Source organism: Temnothorax americanus, unplaced genomic scaffold, assembly GCF_048541705.1.
Source record: "Temnothorax americanus isolate GAGA-0224 unplaced genomic scaffold, ASM4854170v1 Scaffold10, whole genome shotgun sequence".
Classification (NCBI taxonomy): Eukaryota; Metazoa; Arthropoda; class Insecta; order Hymenoptera; family Formicidae; genus Temnothorax; species Temnothorax americanus.
This window is the reverse complement of record NW_027509231.1, coordinates 4,003,597-4,026,602: the sequence shown is the minus strand read 5'-3', so window position 1 is coordinate 4,026,602 and position 23,006 is coordinate 4,003,597. Positions and strand designations below refer to the sequence as shown.

The following is a 23,006-nucleotide window of genomic DNA, read 5'->3' as shown; positions in this document are numbered from 1 at the left end:
TGAATGGTATAAAAGTATTATGTACGTCATATCATTATGAGTGAGAATGTGTCTCGTTGTATTTTGCAATACGTGACATTGTACGTCAGCGATATATCGTACCACGTATTGTATATATCACACGATTAATAGAAATATTTTCAACTACATCCATTGAGATCTCCGCCTCGTTTTGTATTTGTTTTATAAGGGAAAATAAAAATGATTACTAGACTCATTTTCTCCATGTTGCACAGGTTTGTCTTTTATTTAAGAATAATAATAATGTATCTTTATATTATAGAAAGAGGACACCGCGGTCGACGTGACATCACATGTAGCTCTACTTCAAACTTACAACTACAATTTCACTACTTATCACGTGAGCTCCCAGATTTGCGCGACATTTTTTACGACCGCGTCGGGATTACTCTTGTGAAACATAAAGTACCCCTGAATCTGCGCCGGACTGACGTTCTTGTTGAAAGACATAACGCTCTCCGCAAATTCCTTTGCAAGTGTATCAGAATCCTTCTCCGGTTCCTTGTCAGAATCCTTCTCCGATTCCTTGTCAGAATCCTTCTTCGGTTTCTTGTAAAATCTTAGAAACATTTGTTCGACCTGACTTGCGCTGCACCATCCTGAGAGAATAACAAAATAATTATTTAGGTTCTTCAATTATTATTTTTCTTATTCTTTTCCATTACCAATGTATTCTTTTACATCGACTCTGCCGGGCCTAACCAGCGCAGGGTCTAATCTGCCTAAATAATTCGTTGTCATAAATAATATTCTAGCTTCCGTAGAAGCCACGCCATCCAGGCAGTTCAATAAACCGCTAAGCGTCACTCTGTTGAGACCATCGTACGCTGCTTTGACTGAAAGCAAGGTATATCAGAATAATTGACAAATAATTCATTTATCGTTCTAATATCTCATATCTCATTTTATGCCTCAGGGATATTTACCTTCTTTAGAATCTTCTCTGCTAGTAAAAGCAGCGTCGATATCTTCAAGCAGGACGATAGTCTGCTGCGGTGCTACTGCTAACAGGTGATTCAGTCTGTCGTCCGTCAGGCCTCTCTCGGATAAATTCAAAACGCAAATACTGCGTTCCAATTCCCCGGCCAACGCGGTAATGTACGAAGACTTGCCGCATCCTGGAGGCCCGTGCAACAAGTAGCCTCGGCGATACGGTATCCCTAGAAAGATTGTAGATTCTGACTCTCCGAAAAATACATACGTGCAGCATCGGTTTCTCATTCCGCTGGCAAGTAACATCAGCGATTTGTATCAGGGCGGAAAATGAGAATCTTATGTCCCCCCCCCCATTTCATGTTCCACCAATGTATATTAACTTTAATCTCGGTTTAGCTTACTTTTTATCTCTTTCTAGTTCTAAGAATTAGGAAAAGATAAGGAGAGTAAGCTAAACCGAGATTAAAATTAATCTGCATTGATAGAAATGGACATTAAATCAGCTCGATACCTCTTTCGCTGTACCATGACGGATTCTCGATGAATTCCTGACAATCGTTTACTATCCTCTCGGAGATACCGTTGTCCAGCACCACCGATTCCAGTGGTCTCCTGTTCCTAGGGTGCCCAAATTGCCGCCATTCACTCCCCATGGCAACGTACATTATAGTCTTTCCCTCGTGTTTCTCCAAAGCCATTTTTCTGGCTGTACGAATTAAGAATTGCCTCTGATTTCCCAATTGTTAAGCAACGTGTCTGTAAATATTTGTAAGAACTCAACCTTTTTCGAGAATATTGATGTATATGCTTTTGTCTTTGCCGAACGCCGTTAACTGTACGGTCTCCCACGGTACGCCCATGTGTAGGTCTAAAGTCTGTTGCTCTCGAGTTCTTTCTACTTTTATCCAGTTGCCATTGTACCTGTTGAAATTAGGAGAGATATTGGAGGAAGTCGAACGGGATTAACCTTAGTTCTAGTTCAATAAAGTAATTCGTATAAGCGGTTTGAAAAATCTGGCAATATCCTGACCTGAAAAAGTGAGTTCCTATACTAGGAATAAAGTCGTATTTGGTCTTTACGTGGCCGGTTTCCCTCTGTTCTTCGAAGCTGGTCTCCACAGAGAGATGCTGTGTCTTCTTTGCGCCTTTTTCCGTGATCCATTGCAGGAGCCACTGATAACTCTTGTCGCGGCACGGCACTTCCAGAGTGATCATATAATGTCGTCTAATAAAAAAAATAACACGTTAAATTAAAGAAACGAGAGTAAAGTTTGTTATATAAAGCGGTGGTACGACGCGTTTGGCGTCGTACCTGAATAACACAGCTCCAAACTGAGCGCCTTTCCTCAACAAGGCAGCTCCGGCTCCAAGTCCAAACAGACCAAAGCCAGCGCCGAAATAAGGATTATCGGACAGAGTTTGCACGTATTCCAAAAATGTCATGATGCAAATTGATGCCGCACAAATTTGCACAACCAGTAACATAAAAACTTTTTACATATTATAGATGAATTAATATTAATTAACAATCTCTCTCTCTGTTGCAAACTTATTCATTGTCATTATTGAGTCCTCCAATTATTGTGATCGTTGTGGAATTATGTAAACAGGTTTAAAGTGACTTGAAGTATACAGCAGAGGTTATGCCATCAGCATCCATCAGTGATGCAAGTGAACACCAAATGATTGAGGAAACGTGGGTAATTATACAGTTTAGAGGCCTCACCTCAAATATCAATGAAATTATGCTCAATCGACGCGTTTTTACATGAAACGAAAGAATCTGGCAGAAAAAAGTGTCGCTCTGCCCCGCGACGTTGACGGGAATCAGAGGTTATGGAGCTTTTTTCATATGATCCCCGCGTTCGAACACGTGCTGCAAAACTACACCACACCACAAAACACTGCACTGCCAAGAAAAACATTCCGGATTCCGGCGCGCCGATAATTGCAGAGCTCTGCGGCGATGATGCCGCGGATGACGCGGCATGCGTTTACACGTGCGACGTGCGTAATTTACATTTTTTGAACTAACTTATACTAATTAAAAAAAAATATTACGCCAAAAGTGCTCAATGTATATATTACGAATATTTCCATATATACTCGTAATAAAATATTGAGCGATTTTAAAAGAAAAAAAAATATTGCACTATCATGATAATGTTTTTAAGATTTAGATCGAGGAATTTTATAAAACGGAAGCAATAATTGAATTGTAGCTAGAAAGTTTCGAGATAATTTACAAATCGATGAGCTTTAATTGCAACGGCCTCATATCCGTGTGTTTTTACAACTTGACCCTAATAAAATTTTTAATATCTTCTAGAGTTCATCGAAATTAATAATTTTATTTATTTATATTGTTCTCTCGGGTTCTAATCTTTTTTATAAAATTACTGAGAGAATCGATTGACTACTAATATATTAATATAAAATTATAACAATAATGACTATGCATTTATATAAAAATTGAAAATTAAAAAGTTACATCGAATCTTTTTAGTTGAGTTTTATTCATAGTCTTTTGTCCCAGATAGTATTATAAATATATCCCGTTATCCGTAAATAAGAAGGTACGGATCACGAGATAAACTCTGCTCGAAATAATTCTATCGCAAATTTATTTAACGGTATTTTTAGTCGAGAAATATGAAACGAGCGTAGATATAAAAATCAGAGGCAAATATAATTAAGTATTCTAAATATATATTTTGCGAACATAATAGTTGGTTTCCGCTTACACCAAAACTCAGATAATTCTCACTTTTGTGACGTCATAACTCCCCAGTTGAAAAATAAGTAGGTAAATGCAAATCTTACCTGAGTATAAAATTATTCACATAACTGAGTGACTCAGATCACTTGAGTGTAAATGGAAAGCAACTATTAGATGTTTATCATAATTTATATATATATGTTGTAATACCTGTTCCATCTTTAATTATTATATGTACATACATGTCAGCAAAGGGAAGCTAATTATACGTTCAAATATGTAACACACACGTTTTTAATTATTTTTTTATTTATGAGCTTCGCATTTTTTGCTCGAAATAAATTCCATAATATATAACAATTAAGTCTTAATGTAACATACCGATAATGAAAAAAAGAACGAAGAAAAGGAAGAAAAGGAAGGAAAGGAAAAAGAAGAGAAAATTAATTTGCATGCAGTCCTGTTACAAATGATTATATTTCACTTTGTGTTACAAAAAGAATCTCTACTACGTATAGCGTACCATTGTTTAATAACGACAGCTCCAGGTACCACGAGTGTGGCTTGAATACGCATCTTGTTCTTTCTACCTTTTTTTTGCCTCCTTTCCATCTTCAAAGATACTTTTGCAATCAATATCACTGAACATCTACTTCCGAGCTAATTTAAAATGACTGGCATCTCTCTGCACCGATTAACTCTCAATAGATAAAAAAAATCACGAGGTTGCTACACAATGGTCGGTTCCGGTTCCGGGATCATTCCTATGTTAACGTTTAACGTTTCTATTGTAACTACGGAGAAAATATAATACGCTCGTTGACACGTTCGTATAATATGTGTATGTATAAATCGTTCGTGCTAATCTCCGCAATGTTGGTACAATTTTAGACAAATGTATTATTAATGCTGTAACGCTAGAGAGTGCATTTACAATATGTACAAATGTTCTGGGTCCATGCTTCAAATTTCGTTACAAAGATCTTTCTCTTCTTTTTTATCATTTAAATTCACCAAATCCGCCCCTCGGGCCAATACAACGATTCAATACCGAATCTACACGTTGAGTTAAACAATTATTATATAAAAGTCTCCATTAACGTTGCATAATTGATATTATAAATCGCAATTAACTTATCTCCCATGAAATATAAAATTAGTTAAGCTACACGCATATCCTACACTAGAATGCAATTAATATTTAATGCCATAATTAATCTCGTAAAATAGTAAAAAAAAATCGGTACAATCCTTTGATGAAACTTATAGATTTCTCAATGATTAAAATCGCAATCGAAACGTCGCGTCAAACCGCAATCATTTGTTAATATCTAGAAATCTCGAAAAACATATTTCACGATTTGAAGAAGTAATTTGTAGTGCCGCATAATATTATATATTAAAAATGATGTCTTTTTACTGGCTATATACAGTAAAAAGATACGGAATGCATACCGCAAAATATATCATCCGATAGTGTCGTTCGGTTTCGCATCTCACAAAATTATTGCCAGGAAATACGTATCTCCGAATGGCGAAGTTTGCAAAGATATCTCGCGTAAATGCAACATGGACCCGGGTTACAGCGCAGTACGTCTGTCAAGACGTTTTTACACACGCATCGTTACATCGAGAGCTCTTCCTTCGAAATTCTCCTAGAGATAATAATTCCAGCATACATTACACAGTCAGTTAATTCCTTAGCCTACGCCGTTACAGCTAATCGGACTCGTTAATCGAGTTCCATTCTTCTCTCTCACTCTCTCTCTCTCTCTCTCTCTCTCTCTCTCTCTCTCTCTTTTCTTTTTATACGTCTAGTCTCACGTATCGTGATCTAAACGCACCACCGTCGGGAAGCTCACCGGGCGGGACGCAATGAGAGCTTTTGTGGAAGCCTTGAGCAAATCTGTCCGCCGTCCCGATTCCTATTTATTTACCAATCCTCGGCGGACAGATCCTGATATTATTGTTCACGATGTACCCTCTCCTTCTTAACTTGGGCTGTCTCAATCTCGCTCTGTGTTTCTTCTTCTCTTTCTTTAGCTTAATAATCTTAAACACGAACTTGACGAATAATTCGGTTGCGTACTCCTCGGGATCCTTTTCAGAAAAAAAAGCGGTTTAAATAATGTTCGAAAGACAGGCAGAAAAATCATTATGATGTATGAATTATTAACTTGAAACGCCGGTCGATAATTATATAATACACGAAAAATGAAAGAGCAAGGATTCCTTTTCTAAAAGAGGATTTAGGACAATTAACGGTGAGATAGCGCAACCATTTACGACGTGGAGGAACTTTGTGAAGGACGTAAATGTACAAAAAGACCGTGTCGGTCCCTCGAAAGGACAGAATTATTTTTGGCAAATGTTATCGAAGGTGTGCGCTTCCACACAACTGGACATTCGTCAATTTTTTAACGACTTCGGAAATTGTGCCATTATTATCGTGATCTTTTCGAACATCAACAATGACAACGAGGAGCAGAAAAGTTTCAATAGAAACTGCACAGATCTTATCGCTGGATTTTACTGTCTCTAAAGATCTTATCGAATTGTTTAATACAACGTAACTATTAAGTAAGTCGATAATTATGCACAATCGCCGAATTACAATTATCTTTACAATACACAGATTTAATACGTTCCGATATATCTCTGACGCGAATGTCTCTCCAGTCGCGTGGAGCAGCGCGGACGGCTAGGTAGAGTCGAGGACGAAATTTCTCGTGAAAAATAGTGAGGACAGCTTCTCGAGAAACGGAAGGATCATATTCCTTTTTTTTTTGCCTGGCTCGTTCCCGACGGTGGCGCGAGGCGAGAAGGGAAGGGACGGTGGTTCTGAGACTGGCTCGGTTTTTGGACACAAATTAGCCCGACCTGTGTCTAGCGCCTAAGTGATGCGTACGAATCTCGTCGGAATTCCTTCTTTTCTACTCCCGAAGATTTAATACTTGGGATTAGAATCGACAAGTAAAATTATAGCTCTTCAGAGCCGATTGCACCAACGTAGATCAGAGTGTGATTGAACGAGTGTTCCTTCTCCTCTCATCTAGGCATTGTAATTAGCTTTAAAATCTAGAAAGAGGTCCGTTAATCGAGTTATTGCGTTACAAGTTAGTGCAGGTGACTCTTAATAAAGTAAATTAGTCATATTACACCGCGTGTTATCATTCGAACATAAAAGATCTTGATACGTATGAAACACGAGGAAAAATAAATCGCAAATAAATATAAAAATCTGAGAAAAATGCTTTATTCCGAATACGGACAGAATATGATCGACGTTGAATTGTATAAAACGGGAAATATATGCTTCCGTTCGCGACGCGCGTCGTAGACACAGGTGATGCGATATAATTACAAAATATAGATATAATATAATAGCGACAACTTGACCATTCGATTGATAGTCGATGAACGATCGATAAATTCTCTTTAGGTATTTGTCTTACCGCGACGAAGCCGATATACAGGCAATAGTTACAATAATAAATATACAATTGCAATAATATCGATAATAATAGCAATGATGATAAAGACAATAGCAATAGCCGCGATAACAAATTTGATTAACACAATCCATGATCATTTATGTTGTATACATATAAAAATTTATTTGCAGGACGCTCTATTATTACGTTTTTTTTAAATCGCGCGCACATCACAGCATGATAATGATGATAACAATATTCATAAAATACTAACACGATTAATACTTCCTCGAAACTTTGAACAGTTACATGATCATTTTATTTGGAATGATTTATTTTGCACAATCTATAAGTTATATCACTAGAGAAATATATATGTGCGTGATGCGCGACGTATCTGCAGAACATATCAGAGTAAAAGAGCATCCTGCGAGATGCACTAATTGTGAGTACACTTATCACGATAATTACACTCCTACAAAAGTAGTACAAGATAGCGGTAATCAATAAAACCGTAATTAGAGCTCTTGCCGCGCGCCCCTTTGTTAAACCAAAGAACCTTTTCGCTAATCCCGTCGAACGAGATCAGCGATGATTATGCGTCAAGTGTTAAAAATTGCCTTGCGAAGCGCTTTGCCACAATAGAAAACATATACATAAAAATATAAATAAACATAACTTAACAAGGTGATAAAAAACCTGCATCGAATAGCTGCAGCTAATTAGTTAACTTCTAATGAACAATAGGTGTGTAGGTTTCAACAAGCTGCCAAGAAGTCAACGTAAAAATGATCTAGAGCCCGTTTAGGCCGTTTCTACAACAAAATCGCGAAAGAACATGATATCGCGCGTTGCGAGTTTCACAGTTAGCAACGAGAAAACGTGTACCGATCTCCGATGATGAGAAATATAAGCGTTGGATACCGTTAGAACTGGAACAATCGACTCCGCGGCTCGAAGAGGAAGATATGCTGCCTAGAATTATTTATAAAATTCCTTTTTCCAACGTCGAAATAAATAGCATTCTTCATATCTTAGTATCTCGTATATAATCCTCTATAATACTGTATTCTCTTCGAGATACGAAGTACGAGTCGTTCCATTTTTCAGCGTATTAAAATATTCCTGCGTTTGGGATCAAAAAACGGTTTCTCACGGATAAAAATAAATCTTTAAAATAAAATAAGTGAGCATATATGGGTGGACTAATTGATGCATCCGGATGGCGAGTAACCTGAGGTGGTACTACTTGGAAGATGGGTCCCTATATCGTGTCTATTTTACTCGGCTACCGTTTAAAATTTTTCAAGTCTACTTTCCTACGACATTCCATCTCACTACTTTGATTATAAATGCTACCGGTCCACGCGCGATATTTAAATATTGTCTCTATGGTTTACGTGATGTAAAATTCCTCCGTCTTTCACTACCTGCAAACAGTATATACGTTCTTTTACCGCCGTGCGTTCTTTTCAACGTAAGCTTTTTTGTCCGACGAAACGTTCCGGAGACGATTATATTATGCTACATTACGGGCCATCAACGGAATATCCCTTGAATCGTTCAGAATACGTAAAGCGTTAATAAATAAGCGTGCTAAAGCGGTAATAGAGCTCGACGAATCGATCCGTCAATGAAACGTAGAGCGCGTTTCCTCCGTACAATAAAAACGACCGAGAATATATTCGATGGAACGCTCGCGCTGATTTAATGCACTTAACAGTTTGACACGGCTATACGCGCATCGTCGCGGAACGTATAATTTCGCGTTGAAACACGCGCGTAGCGAACTCCGCGAAACAGCGGGGGCGCCGTCAACGAAAGTATTGTATCCTACACTCGCGTTTGTATCCTAAATTCCTCTACTAACAATAGTGGTAACACAAGGCAGAGGCTCCCCGAAGAGACTCTATGATATGGAGCAAAATCCATGGGGTGTGTGAAAAACTGAACATTTCGAAGCCCTTCAAAACGCAGCCCTTACTCCCCCGTTCACCGAGCGCGATTCTCCCCCGTATCAATGAGGACGGCGTCATCGTTTCTTTCTCTTTTTTCCCTTCTTTTCCGTTTTTATTTCATTTTCTCGAGCATTCACGCGTATCCGTCCATCCCTTTGTAAAAATACCGCGTCGCGGAAATTTCGACGCGACGAAACGATTATTACGGATAACGAGACTGCGGACGTTCTCTCTCTAACGAAGAAGTCAATTGTATACTCATTAGAGTCCTCCAGACCCGCGAAACGCGAGGCCTGGCGACGAGCAGTAGAAAAATTCGAAAAGGTTCTCAAAATCTTCGCTTCTCTCAGAATATTTTACTCCACATCTTCATCATTTTCTAGAAGAAATCTCTGCCTAAGTGGGGACGGTTCGTCTGTTGCGACAGCCGCGGCCTACCGCGCCCGTTCGCGCCGGCGGCGTGTCGCCTGGTGTTGCGCAGCTCCCGGTCGACCTCGAGCTCCTCCAGCTTCATGGTGAGACCGAGCTTCTGCTGCACCGCCAGGCGCAGCAGTTGATTCAGCGTCTTCCGGTCGTCTTCCGCCACGGTGAGCTGCCGCTGAAGCTCGTCCACTTGCGTCACGTACTCTTCGCAGCGTGCAGCGAACATTGCACGCAAACCTGGACAGCGCATGGTTAGCAGGGTTTAACACGATGTAGAGATAAGCGAGTGGGATGGAGGATGGAGGGATACTGGAATTGGAAGCATACCGAAATTCCCCGTGGGAGATGAAGCCGAAACTAGACTCCACGAAGGAACGAAAGGCACCCTTACATATATACGTATATAAAGTTATGGCAGAAAATAAAAATGCGTCAACCAAAAACCAGGTACATCGTAGATACTGCATCGCGTTCCGAAACAAGCGCGCGATAATGCTTGACTAGTCACACTTAGGAGAGGAATGTTACATGGCAGTATACGCTTGATAATTTTTATGCAACACAGTAGTTATGGCACAGAATCAGAGAGTTTGAAAAGTCAACCGCGGTACCCCATAGTATTAACAGTAGCACGTTCATTACGACTGATAAGACCCAATTTTTAATTGACGTTAGTAGGCAAAAGTGTTAGTAGGACAAAATAGAAAAAAAGAGTTACATTATTGAATATATCACAAATTGCAGGTTTTGTAAAAGTATCTTGAAAAATGGGTAGGTTTAGTAAGATTCATAGGGCAATAAAATTAATATAATTACGTCTTAATTTCTTTTTTCTTTAATAGTTTTTCTATTAAATTAAAGACGTCTAATCGCGTAGGAAAAGCGAAAAGAGCTACAGAAATTAAATACTCACTCGAGAAAGTCGCGGCGTTTTCCTTCAACATTCTGAGCTCATTCCTCAGCTTGAGCATCGTCTCGTTAACGATGCTCTTCTCGTTCTCGTATTTGCTCTTCAGATTCGTTAACGCCACCTCCGCCGTGTTTTTGTTTGATTTAAGCACCGTTCTCAGTGTGGCGATCTGTTCTCGCTTAGCGGACAGCAAGGCCTTTAATCTGATAACTTGTTCTTGAAGGTCCGTTACGTCCGCCTTGTTCTCATTGACAGAAGCTGAAAAGATCGAATCGATTAAAATTAAAAATTATTTATCAACGAAATTTTATATTACGTCTATATTGTAAAATAAAAAAAAAAACAAGTTCTTTTATAGGCATATACTTACCCTCGCAAACGTTGCAAATATTGGACTGCATTCCTTTGACTTTAGACAGTTCGATCGTGTGTTCTACGGAACTTCTAAGATGCTTTATTTGGTCCATCGCGGTCTCTATGTGCTTCGCAATTTCCTTCGCTTTGCTGAGACTCTCCAGATCCTTAATCTTGATGTCGGTCTTGAACAGAGTTCGGCACCAGTCCATCTTGCCGTCCTCCTCCTCCTTCTCGGGCACGATCTCCGACTTCTCGTGGTCCAGCACCACCCTCGAGGGCGTCTCGCCGTTAACGGTGCACACGTGATGATAGAGCTGCGCGAGCTCGTCGGAGAGATTCTGCAGGTCGTTCTGAGCAGAATCGAGGAAACCGCCCGCTTCCGCGGTGAGTTTCGACAGAGTGGACACGTCCGACTCGAGTTGCATGCTCCTCTGTTCCGTGTCCAGGAGCTGAAACGAAGGAGGGAGATGTCAAGCGTGCGAACGAAAACGCGATACCAGGTCGCAATAAATGCGTTAGGTACGTTTTGCCTGATTACTGCGTGTTTATCGGAAGTTCGTTCATGAGATGAGTTTGCATAGTATGTATTAAATAATTGGATAGTAGTTTTAGGTTCGTAGTTTTGCGAGTGCAGCATGGAGATTTTATGAGAAATATTACAGGTTGTAGATGATCTCTTTCTTCGAGCATCGTGCAAAACAGGCTCGGCGAGTTCCGTTCGACATGCTGACGTTAGATGCGCACGAAATTTAGGTAGAAAGAAAGTGGTCGATTTTGACTTCTCGTTCCTAAGCGCATTCTGTCTTAAAAGCCACGTTGCATAGCATATATTACGATCCGTACGTCGTCTCTTTCGAGCACTCGATAGTGATATTTCGTTCAAATGCGTTTGATGCTAGGATCCATGTGTGAAAACACGAATAATTTATTTCTACGGCGCTCAGAGGAGTAAGACTATCATCACACGTGGATCTACATTTAATGGAGTGAATTCGTCAGTAGCTTCGAAAACATGTACGGTTAAATATATGAAGAAGTATCATCATAGACAGGAAGCGATATGTGGATGTTGTTAGGACACTGAGAAGCGAGTACCACTGTACGGATCATCATTAGAGGAGCCAACAAGACAAATTGTTATTAAAATATCTGGTAAATACGTCAAAGGGACCACACGTAACCCAACCTTTTCTCGAAGGCTCTTCTCTGACTCGGGTATCTGAAACGCCACAATTTCTGTTCAAAGTCTATCGTTTTTGCGCGACAATTGCGCCAGTATCGCATACACTTATACTCTTGCCACTAGCAAACTCTTGTTCTTTCTCTCTCATTTTTCTCTACATCTTATAACAGTCTATTTTTTTAACTTACACCTTCGCTCTTCGTCGCGAGTTTTGAAATAACGCCGTTGCGAGTACATCTCAAGAAATCGTAAGTAATATACGAATAAATGTATACCTTATTCCTCAGATTCGTCAGCTCCGTTCTCAGCTGCTGCGTGGAGTCGGACACGGTTAAACCGTTCTCCAATTCAGACAGATCTTTCTGCAACTGATTAATCTCGCGAGCAGACATGGTGCTCCACTGATGATATTGCACAACGGCCTGTTAAAACAGTAGTGTCATTAGCATAATATTTTATAACAAAGTAACACGAAACATTTTATTTTTTTGTCTATTTTAATTGAAAAAAAGCCATATACGTGTACCTGATTGAGTTTATCTAACGTCGTCTCTTCGCTCTGCTTATCAGGCAATTTCGAGTGAAGATGATGTAGCGATTGCACATGCGCTGCCAGCTGCACTATTCGCGCAACGAACGATTGCAATTCCGCCTGGCTCTTCTCGACCGCGTACTGCGACTCGCGCAGATTTTGCGTCAGATGCGCCTTCTCGGTCTCCGCGAGCTCCAGCTGCTTTTCCAGTTTCTTCAATTCGTTCAGATGTATCTCGGAGAACAAGTCAACCTGTTTGTCGGTCGCGGACGTGCCTGGTTCCTGCGTCTTCAAGTCCGCCTCGATTCTACGCAGCGCCGGCGAGTCGTCCTCACCGTCGCTGCATATCGTCTGATCCTCGGTGATGCCGCGGATGGAGAGCGCCAGATTGCTGAGGTTGTAGATCGACTCGCTGTTAATCCTCTGATCCAGTTCCTTCTTCAAAGCGTACTTGGCCTCGCGCTCGGCCTGCAGCGACTCCAACGCCTCCTCCATCTGCTTCTCCGCTATTTTCTTCAGGTTCGTCAGCTCCTCCACTTGACTGTTCAGCAACTCGACCTCCTCCGTCAGCCGGCGAATCTCGTGTTTGGCACCCTCGAACTCCACCTGACTGGACCGCAAACCGGACACCTGCTTCTGCAATGAAATATTCTCGTCCTCCAGCTCGGAGTAATCCTGGAGCAGGCGAGTCTCGCGGTTTCTGCACTCTCGTAATTCGGCACGTAACGACTTGCGCTCCATCTCCGTCTGCTGATGATCCTTCCCGACCTCCTCGCGCTCCTGCAGTGCGTGATCACGCTCCGCCTCCACTCGTTCCAATTCATGTCGCAACTGTAAACAATTTGTAACTCGTCCTATCGCACTTCCGTCTTGCACGAGTTGATAATCGCGACCAACTGCACACAAACCTGTTTCGTTTCATTTTCTAATTCGATGATCTGCGATTGTAGAGACGTTTCCCGAGCAGCACTCTCGTTAAGAAGACTCTCTTCCTGCTCGATGCCGCTCTTCGCTGTTATTTTCGTGGTTGTCTGGAACTTTGCTAGCGCCTAAAGTAACGACAAAATATTCAATTTATTCAGGAAGATACATCTTTTAAGTAGAATTGCATTTACGTGACGCACACGAGCGATAAGAATGATAAGAGTTTCAAGACTTTCTGGAGAAAAGAATTTGCTTTCTTTGAATTATAAATAATAACATATCCAATAACGAGTAAACATATTTTTTTTCCAAAAACAGCATTCCAGATCAGGTAACTAAATATAGATATCTGTGCATGGATTGGCCAATGCAAGCGCACTGAATGAGTCACTCTACATTCCTCTTGCAGTCAAATTGTTACGGTTGATTCTACCCTGTCCTCCTACCTGTTCTACTCCAAGAAAGAGAATCGGTATTTCTTGCCGCATACGCTCCGTATTAAACTGTTTACTGTACAGGAATTAAAAATTCACCCACGCATTTCTATCGTTACACCATTAATCGCCGCTGCCGATCAAACTGTCGCAAGAGTGGAATAAATTTGCTCTCCCTTTCACGGGCGTGTCGAGCGACACGCGGTCGGGCCCCAAAGGGTTCCCGGACTCCTCGCACTAACCTCCTGCGTGATCTCCAACTCGTGCTTCGTGTTCTCGTAGAGCGTTTCCAGGTCGTTGCACCGCTGCTGCAGGGCCGACTTCTCCTCGAGCAGCGCGAGCCCGTACTGCGCCGACTGTATCTTCTCGGTGGAGGCCAAGTCGAGCTCGCGCGACAGACGCTCGATCTCGGTCCTGAGCTCCTCGAGCCCGTCGACGGGGGCGGCCATTGCTGCCTGCACGATGACGACGACGTCGACGATGACGATGACGAAAACGACAACGACGACGAAGACGAAGACGCAGCTGGTCTCCCCTCCGGCGTTGCTACTCCTCGTGCCGCTCCCGCTTCCTCCTCTCGCGTCACCCTCTACACCACCTCCTTCACCTCGCCGTTATCGCGAGTGAAACGAATGGACGCCGGTCACCGTGGTTGCGTGACCCGTACGCGAACTCATCCTTTGGTCAATCGGCCGAGCTTTTTCTTCTTCTTTCACCTCCGACCTCCGACGCCTCGTGTCTTCGACGACGCGTGCGACTCCACCTCCTAGTCCTATTGGCTCTTCACATTCTACCTGATTCTACCACCGTCACTGACCGTCGCCGCGAGAGTTACTCCGAGCCGATTTTGACAGACGCGACGGCGGCGCGACGATGACGGCGACGACGACGACGACGACGACGACGACGACGACGATTCGACCACGGGGCGCGGGTGGGCGAGATCACGCGACAACCGGATGCGCGTTCCACGGTTCTGGTTTTTAACTCGTTTCGACGTTCCGCTCGTCCATGCCAGCGCTAGAGGCCAGCCGGACCCTCTCTTTCTCTCCCTGCTCTCCAGCGTTGATAAAAGATTTTCCTCACCGCCTACCTGACAGGCTCGCTTTATCGAGACACGTGGATGTCAGCGTTCACGCGTCGACGCCACGGGATTATTTATATATCCTCTAGGGGTATACCATGGGCCCGCTCGATCATCCATTCACCTGTTTTCTCCATAGCCGCTCATTCATAAAGCGTCATCCAAGTCGCTCGGCGATAACGGCCACATGGATAAAAATATATAATGCGTAGTGTTAGAAAATGGCAAACGACAGAACCGCGGAGAAACGTTTAGCCAAGTTCAGCGTTGAAGTTTGTCGAAGCAAAAAGTCTCACGGCGATTTACCTACTCTGTTCCACGCGGTGAAAACTCGTGCGGAGACTATACCGTTGAATTCCGTTCGAAAATCGCAAGAATTTATAATTCAGTCCGCGGCATTGCGTACCGTTGCTGATTAAACAATTTAGAATCGTATTGCGGAGCAAATTATTGTGTAACAGCGCGTTAATTTAATTGGAGAGACTTTCTCCTCTAGAAATTCTCTGTGAGAGATTCACGAGATATATAAAACATACCAAGGCGACTGCCGATTATTTATCAGTTAATCAATCCCCGACGAGAGTCTATTTACGCATTTACTTACGATATCGACACGCAGCAGATTGCGTGGATCCAACATCCCGGAGCACGCGTGCGCTGGTGTAATTACGTAATTCTCATCGACGGGCGGCGATCCATGCGTGTACACGCGGGCATAACGCGTCCTCGCTAAAATCACAAAGCGTAAATTAATTGGACGGTCCGGCACGTTTGGAAAGAGCCTGAGAAATTCTAGAAGGAAAAGCGTTACCGTGTTGACTCAGGATCCAGTTTAATATATCCCTTGTCCCTGAATGCCTCTAGCGAGGTGATATGCTGCATATAGCTTAGGGATAGCTCAGCTTTAAATCGGTTTCCGGCCATGTCACTTGATATGTATTACGAGGAATTTTTAGAATATGTTTTCACCGCATGAACAAATATTCGAGACCTACGCCTGACAATACGTCGCGAAACCATAAATTGACCCAGAATCAATTCCTTAAAAGTAGAAAGATCGCTGTTGAAGAGAGGAAGGACCACGTCATACGGTTCAGGAAGGCAAACGAAAGGAAAAGAGAAGACCATTCCTTTTGCCTCTCCGTACACATTCTATTTCAAAAATTCAGTTTAAAAACATAACTTCGAATACTCCATAATCCTTTTATTACTTTGTAGCTTATTTTTTTTTCTCTTCCTCTTCATCCTCGTCTTCTTCTTTTTTCTCTCTCTCACTCTCTCTCTCTCTCGGTTCTTCTTCTTCTTCATTTTTTTAAGTATATTAATAGATTAGTTTAATATATAAGTCGAGCCGTGGACCCGGCGTGCGCATGCCGGTCGAATTAGATTCATATACTGTAACAGTCGTATTCTTTACAATATTCGTACGTAAGTCTTGTAGCAGAGACAAAAGCGCAGGTGCCCTAATCGCACTCGTTTTTTTTATTTATTTTTTTAAATATTCTTTATAATAATTATTCGTATGCTCGTCTGGACCTCTGACGCCGCCAACAAAACCGCGGAGACCGTGTCGCGGAGGGAATCGGTTGCATCTATCCAGACTGTGTTGCTCTCGCGTGTGTGATGTGTATTCAAGTCATTCCCAGCCAGACGGTATAAAAGAGACGTTTGAGAAAAGTCTGACGACGCGTCCGAGGTATCAGGACTCCCAACTTTGAATGTGACCCGATCCATCCTTCGCTTCTCTCTAGTATCGGTGAAAGATATCCCCGAGGTAGAAAGGTACAAGATACCCTCGAAACGAAGGATGCATCAAATCCGTCGAAGAACCCGAGTTTCTAAGTCGAGTCCGATCGAGACTAGTCCTCAAAGTACACGAGGGATAATACCCCCGAGCCTTCGGACACATCCGTCCCAGACACTTCGCGTGGTCCGGAATACTTGGTCCGACGTGTGTCCGGTGTCCGCGCATTGGTAGCGCCAGAGGTCCGCGAAGGTTCCAATATAGCGAAGTACAATTTGTTTGATCCTCTCCAAGTCTCGTCGTGAGCACTAGCACACCGAAACTACGCAATGAGATCCGGTATTGTTTTTAAGTCCCGAACAGTGTGTTTAAGTGTATAAAATTGTTGCGGGACACCTGGGTTTACTATTAAGAAAAACACTCCCGGAGTGCGCCGCCGCCGCCGCCGCCCCGGGGGGCGGGAAGGCGGACGTCGCCCCGGGCCTTTCTTCCACCGAGACAGTCAGTCAGGCACGCCTGGCTTCTGAACGTTAATACACAATTGTCGCTGCTGGTAGAACCACACCGGAAGTCCGCAAAGTGTACGGATCGCGCGGACGTCGCAGAAAATCCGAAGCGTTCCTCCTCGGGGACGCTAAGTCCGCGCGATCCGCCTTTCCGGCCTGAACAAAGACTCGCCGTCCGGATGACCGAACTGATAACTGCGTGTCCGCGCTGCTTGCTACTTGGCGCGAACGCGTGTGTATGTTCCGGGGTACTCTAGAAAATGTAGTCGGGATTCTAATCGCATCTTATATCCTAATTGCGTTGTTCACGTTGCGTTTTTACTTGATTGAAATGTCGCGCGGTCGGACGAGTCGCGGCTCCCGCTAACATAATTTCGTCGTGCTTGGTATACGCGCTCGCGCGCGCTCCGTATCCTCTTCTTTCCCTCGTTTATATAAGAAAAAAATCGCGCTTTGTACTCGCGTCGAGCTTAAAAGTGGTCGTATCCCCTTCGTATGCAACGGGGAATAATAGCCTTTTCTTTTTCCCCCTCGAATCAGTCAATTTCCTTCTACCGATCGCATCTACGAAAAATTTCGTCCCCTACAACTTATGAGTAAGAAAAAAAAAAAAGAGAGTATTTAACCTCGGGATTATACTCTATACATGAAAAATATAATTTTTCTCGTTGAAGATACAAAAGGAGAATCGTACCATTGGAATTAGTCACCAGCAACGACCAGAGTATAAGCTAGCTTTTTACAGTACAAAATACAGCTCCTGCACATATGCATAAATATATGTATACACACATGCGCATATATATATATACATATACCTAGTAACGAAGTATTTTTCAGCAACATGTAAGGATATAGTAAGGTTGGTACACTTCCTCCTGTGTGGGCTCCCCTCTTTTCGTCGCGCAGGTCCATCAATAGTCCCCGGCGCGACAGTATGAACAATATGAATCTATAGTCTTGTCATTAACAATTATGATCGAGTACGTACAAAATGTGTCAACTTGTACAGACCACCGTGTTTATATGTATATATACATATATATTGAGATGTAGCGACCATTTCGGACGTATCTTACTGGTTATTAATCGCAACGTAATACTTTCCTTTTATGTCAGGAAAATGCACATTATTCTTCTCTCTCTTTCGCCCTACTTCGAAGTCGGAGGATATGAGTATAATTGCATATAAACCTGTAAACACTGACAATCCTGCAACTATACTTCGCTTTTTGTCCGTACCTATAATGAAAACTAGACGAGTCCGGTATATATATAAAAAGAAAAAAAAAAGAAAACAGAAAAGGAAACGAAAGAAACGCAAAAGTGATGCACAGTAACGGCTCGGGTGAGATCCTCATTACATCCTTACACATTAAAAATTAGCGTTACTAAACCTTTTTTTTTTTATGCATTCAGGGCCGGCATGTGTTCTCGCATACTTCTTTGTCCCATTTTCCCGCGTTCCGCTTCCAAATTGCTTTTTTTTTATTCTTTCTTACTTTCCTTCACTTGTCGATTTATGAGTGTCGGCTAGAGAGTTCGAGAGGGAGGACCGGAGAATACAAGATGCGTGGATGCGAAAAGTAGTGCGACGTGAGCCCGTGCCTTGTGATTCGCTCGTGAATCCGTGTGTCAAAGACATGCTTCATTTCTCAACGGACGCGCCATTGTTTTTAACGTGGCGGCCTGTTCTTTATTATTTTTCTTTTTTTTTTTACTTGTTTCTCAATCGTAAACAGTCACGTATTGTAAAATTTACTTTATTCATACAAATGCGAGAGCCGTCAAGGATGCGCGTGGAGGTAGTTTCGCGCGTACATTCATGCCGCGCAAAACCGCCGGCCGCGCGCCAATTGCTCGGCGAGGCTACGCGTGGAGCTTCCCGAGAATCCATACATCTTGCATTGGAAAACAATGCGCGTACGAGACGATTCGAAAGTCAAGGGACAGAGGATTCATGTCTCTACTCTAAGTCAATAGAATGTTTATAATATTATTACATAGGTTGTGGTGTATGTACGCGTGTTATATGAATGTGTATATGTGCATGTGTGTCACATACGTGTAGATGTAATGTAATGTTGTAGTAATGTAATGTAATTGTAAGACGTGTTACTCGTAGGACGAACCCTGCTCTCATTCACACGTAGTAGCAAATGTATACGTGTTATATGGGTGTCGATGTGTAACAGCAATAAAAACTTAAAGACATCGTTAAGAAAAAAAAATCCTTGCGAAGAGAACAACGGTGGGCAGAGAGGGGAAGGAGATTAGGAATAAGGGCGAGGAGGGCTTTAGGGGGGAGGGAGGGCGGGGGGGAGAGCTGGCTGGCCTCCGGGAGATGGGAGCCTGGAGAGATGGAGAAATCCGTTTATGACGGACGCGCGACGTTAAATGGCTACGGCGGCGACGCCGATATTGATACGGCAGGCGTCAACCACGGCGTTGACGACGGAGCCACGGCGTCCTGTGCGAATTTATAAACGCACCGAGACACACGTTCGCACATCCCTACCTAGCTACCATTCCCGGTAGTGGCGCGCGCGATGACGGTAAACGGCTTATCGTTATCGTTAAGCGAGCGGCACGGATTCCGGTTATCTCCTACTTCCTGTCGTCCTGATCGCATTCGCGGCTTATGTGACCAGTCTTGCCGCAAATGTAGCAAGTCTTGCCACCGGCCTCGGTGCAGTTGCGAGCGATGTGGCCCGTCTTGTTGCAGTTATAGCAGCTCTGCATCGCGAAGCGGCCGGAATCGTTGCCGCCCTCCGGGCAGCTGCGCGCCATGTGACCAGTCTTGTTGCAATTGTAACAGCTCAGCTCCGGCCCCTGTCGAGAAAACAGTCAAACGTGTCCACAACAAATCTGTCGAGAAACTGCCGTTGCGCCAAATAATCCGCACGCGACACGGCCGAGCGGCCCGGGTGAGTCCCGATCGCGATTGCACTGACCTGCTGACAATCTTTCGCGATGTGACCGACACCGTTGCAGCGATAGCAAAGATCCTGATCCTCCTTGCACTCGCGCGCGAAGTGTCCAAATTGGTTGCATTTGAAGCACTTCTCTCGGCCTCGTCCGAAGCCGCCGTCCCTGTCGCGTCCGCGATCTCCTCTACCTCCACCGCCACCGCCTTGTGGGCACTCCCGCGCAAAGTGGCCCATACGGTTACATTTGTAACACGCGCTTGAACTCATTTTTTTAAGACCTGCAATTGTAAAAACGTATATATACACACACACACACACACCCACATACATGTTTACTGCCTCGAGAGATCGTCGAACCTTTGTTCTCTCTCGTCTCGCGTTATGTCCTTATCTTTAAATTACACATATATGTTACGCGTGTAACGTTGACGCGACGATCCCGCACGTTAAATGTCCATTTTGCACGCAGCGTCGCAACATATGTTACATCAACGTGTTCAACATAATCGCGTTACAACCTTACGGAGTAAACCGAGAAATCTCGCGTTCGCGGTGCTTCGCGAGGAGCTTTTGCGAGCTGGCGCTTATCAGGTTCGGGGAAAAACTACTTAGTCAGCGTGCGGCGTGCGCGCTCGGGGCAGGGAGGGCGCGATCACGCGATTATTCCGTCGAGAAAGAAACTAAGGAACCGGAGCATCCTAATCCGACCGGTTCGCCCGGAATCGGCGAGTCGATCGCGTCCGACGGACTCCGACCGCGCGCGTCCCGTGCGCGCGCGCGCGCGCGCGCGCGCGTCGAACACAGATGTCTCCTGAAGCCGCGCGACAGCGGCGGCGGCGAAGCAGGGTCGCGACGGTTCACGCCGAGCGCGTGAACGTGCACTTCGTCTCCGCGGGGAGAGGATCGCGAGGCGCAGGCGGGCAGGCGAATTGACGCCGCAGGCTCGTACGCGCGGGCGACAAGCGGGCAGGAAGCGGCCGGCCGGAGCGGACCGGACCGGGCCGGAGCGCCGCATGGCGCCGCCGGCCGGATCGGAGCGGAGCGATCGAAGCGGCGGCGGCAGCGGCGTGCGGGCGGGCGGGCGGCCACGGCCGCCTTGCGCCGAGAACGCGGAACGTTAATAAGATGGCATCTTTCACGCACCTCGCCGACGCTTCTTCGCGCGAGACGAAACGAAACGAAACGAAAACGCGCGCACGTGCTCCCGCGTGGGCTACGTCCCGCGATGGCCCGTCCGCGCCTCGTCGGCAATGGCGGGCAGGCGGGCGGCCGCCGAAAGCGCGTGCACGAGGTCGGTCGACGACGGTGGCGTCGTTGGGTCGCGCGGCGACGACGCGTCGCGTCCCGTCCCGTCGGTCGCCGCCGCGGCCAACGACGACGGGAATTAACGGATGGCTCTTCGCGGATTTTTACCGTGCTCTCCTTCTCTCTCTCGCTCGACGATACACCTCCGGTCTCGCGGCGCGCAGTACAACGTGGCTGGCTCGCTCCGTCCGCTCGCGCGCGCTATCTCTTTCCGTGCTTCCCCCCCCCTCTCTTTCTCTCTTCCGACGTTTCGCGCGCGCGCGTCGGTGTGTGTGCGTGCGTACGGCGTACGTGCGTACGGCGAACGTGCGTACATACGTATATATATATATATATATATATACGTATATATGCTATATACGTAGGCACGTATTGTACATACGTATGTACGCCGCACGGCGCGACGCGGCGCGAAGATGGCATCCGAGAGCGACGCCGCGCGCGCTGGCGCTTTTTTTGCGCCAGGCACGGAGGAAAGATCGCCCGATGGCGACGATGATGACCGCGATGCCGCCCGGCGCGGCCATCATATTTTATATGCATCGCCCGATGCATCGACGACGAAGACGACGACGACGACGACGACAGCGACGGCGGAGCGGGAGCGGGAGCGGGAGCGACGGGGACGCTGCCGTCGCTGTCCCCGCCGCGCCGCGCCGCGCGGCGCGTTCCGGCGGAGTCGCCGCCGACCAGGGATCCCGTTCTCGCCAAGGCGACTCGGTAACGAATTTTTCAGCGGAAAAGCGCGAGCCGCGTTTTCGCGGCGCGGGCCGGGAAGCCGTACCCGCACGGCGAGGACGACGGCAGGAATATCGCGGAGCCACGTGCCGAATTTTTGCGGGCGCACGGGCCCGCCGCAACGAAGGGTCGCTTTTCGCGGCTCTGGCGGCGGCGGCGCAACCGTGCGCCCGCGTGCCGTGACTGCCGTGCACGTCTTCACGCGGCACACGACCACGACCACGACCACGACCGACGGGTTATACACGTTGGTTGATCGACGCACTGCTTACCTGCTTAGGTGATTATACGGCTGACGAAAGTGCTTCCGTTCCGACGTGCAGAACGACGACAAATCCACGGAGAGGAATGTGATTTCCGTGGGAAAACTCAGACCGCACACTCGAGCGGACGGCTCGCGGTGACCATCGACTACGAAAAGAGGGAGACCGGCGCCGGCGGGCTAATCGTCGCTCTGGCGGCTAAACCCGCGAACATGGCCGCGTTTCCGCAATGCACGTTAAGGCTGATTTATAGAGGCCGTAACCGTCGATTTAAGCCGTAATCTTTAAGAAATTGACCAATCACAATCGAATGTGAGAAGAACAATCGACTGTGATTGGTCAATTTCTTAAAGATTACGGCTTAAATCAACGGTTACGGCTATTATAAACCAACCTTAAGGCTGATTTATAGAGGCCGTAACCGTCGATTTAAGCCGTAATCTTTAAGAAATTGACCAATCACAATCGAATGTGAGAAGAACAATCGACTGTGATTGGTCAATTTCTTAAAGATTACGGCTTAAATCAACGGTTAGGGCCTCTATAAATCAGCCTTTAGGGTTGGTTTATAATAGCCGTAACCGTTGATTTAAGCCGTAATCTTT

General features: G+C 45.0%; 3 protein-coding genes across 7 annotated transcripts; all 3 read right to left on the bottom strand.

Moving 5' to 3' along the window:
• Window positions 1–217: 217 nt before the first annotated feature.
• On the bottom strand, window positions 218–2,889 carry Bcs1 (mitochondrial chaperone BCS1). Its single transcript, XM_077411909.1, has 7 exons — window positions 2,270–2,889; window positions 1,988–2,182; window positions 1,739–1,878; window positions 1,469–1,663; window positions 948–1,181; window positions 687–857; window positions 218–620 (listed from the first exon to the last, which is right to left on the bottom strand). Exons 1-7 carry the CDS (start codon window positions 2,440–2,442, stop codon window positions 358–360), a joined length of 1,371 nt encoding a protein of 456 aa, XP_077268035.1. The 5' UTR covers window positions 2,443–2,889; the 3' UTR covers window positions 218–357.
• A 1,245-nt stretch (window positions 2,890–4,134) lies between these two features.
• Bicd (Microtubule-associated protein Bicaudal D) lies at window positions 4,135–15,551 on the bottom strand. 3 transcript variants are annotated; one of them, XM_077413944.1, is made up of 8 exons: window positions 14,074–15,551; window positions 13,382–13,522; window positions 12,468–13,304; window positions 12,217–12,363; window positions 11,945–11,977; window positions 10,772–11,207; window positions 10,405–10,659; window positions 4,135–9,728 (listed from the first exon to the last, which is right to left on the bottom strand). In XM_077413944.1, exons 1-8 carry the CDS (start codon window positions 14,278–14,280, stop codon window positions 9,448–9,450), a joined length of 2,337 nt encoding a protein of 778 aa, XP_077270070.1. In that variant the 5' UTR covers window positions 14,281–15,551; the 3' UTR covers window positions 4,135–9,447. The 3 variants fall into 3 exon arrangements, with proteins under 3 accessions (XP_077270070.1, XP_077270080.1, XP_077270089.1); XM_077413963.1 differs by lacking the exon at window positions 4,135–9,728 and adding an exon at window positions 9,737–10,135 and having other exon boundaries at window positions 14,074–15,533; XM_077413954.1 differs by lacking the exon at window positions 11,945–11,977 and having other exon boundaries at window positions 14,074–15,524.
• Window positions 15,552–16,046: 495 nt separating this feature from the next.
• Cnbp (CCHC-type zinc finger nucleic acid binding protein) lies at window positions 16,047–22,570 on the bottom strand. 3 transcript variants are annotated; one of them, XM_077413985.1, is made up of 3 exons: window positions 22,411–22,570; window positions 20,120–20,373; window positions 16,047–19,997 (listed from the first exon to the last, which is right to left on the bottom strand). In XM_077413985.1, exons 2-3 carry the CDS (start codon window positions 20,360–20,362, stop codon window positions 19,773–19,775), a joined length of 468 nt encoding a protein of 155 aa, XP_077270111.1. In that variant the 5' UTR covers window positions 20,363–20,373; window positions 22,411–22,570; the 3' UTR covers window positions 16,047–19,772. The 3 variants fall into 3 exon arrangements, with proteins under 3 accessions (XP_077270111.1, XP_077270101.1, XP_077270118.1); XM_077413975.1 differs by lacking the exon at window positions 22,411–22,570 and adding an exon at window positions 21,509–21,659; XM_077413992.1 differs by lacking the exon at window positions 22,411–22,570 and adding an exon at window positions 20,453–20,643.
• Window positions 22,571–23,006: the final 436 nt, after the last annotated feature.

Excerpts from the sequence above, each read along its gene's own strand:
- Bicd (XM_077413944.1), bottom strand. The coding sequence starts at position 14,280 with ATGGCCGCCCCCGTCGACGGGCTCGAGGAGCTCAGGACCGAGATCGAG. Across the intron at positions 11,978-12,216 it reads TGACGAATCTGAGGAATAAG|ATACCCGAGTCAGAGAAGAG; the intron begins GTATACATTTAT and ends GTGGCGTTTCAG. Across the intron at positions 11,208-11,944 it reads AGAAGAGCCTTCGAGAAAAG|CTCCTGGACACGGAACAGAG; the intron begins GTTGGGTTACGT and ends CCTTCGTTTCAG.
- Cnbp (XM_077413985.1), bottom strand. The coding sequence starts at position 20,362 with ATGAGTTCAAGCGCGTGTTACAAATGTAACCGTATGGGCCACTTTGCG. Across the intron at positions 19,998-20,119 it reads TCGCGAAAGATTGTCAGCAG|GGGCCGGAGCTGAGCTGTTA; the intron begins GTCAGTGCAATC and ends TTTTCTCGACAG.
- Bcs1 (XM_077411909.1), bottom strand. The coding sequence starts at position 2,442 with ATGTTACTGGTTGTGCAAATTTGTGCGGCATCAATTTGCATCATGACA. Across the intron at positions 2,183-2,269 it reads TTTGGAGCTGTGTTATTCAG|ACGACATTATATGATCACTC; the intron begins GTACGACGCCAA and ends TTTTTTTATTAG. Across the intron at positions 1,182-1,468 it reads GTCATGGTACAGCGAAAGAG|GGATACCGTATCGCCGAGGC; the intron begins GTATCGAGCTGA and ends CAATCTTTCTAG.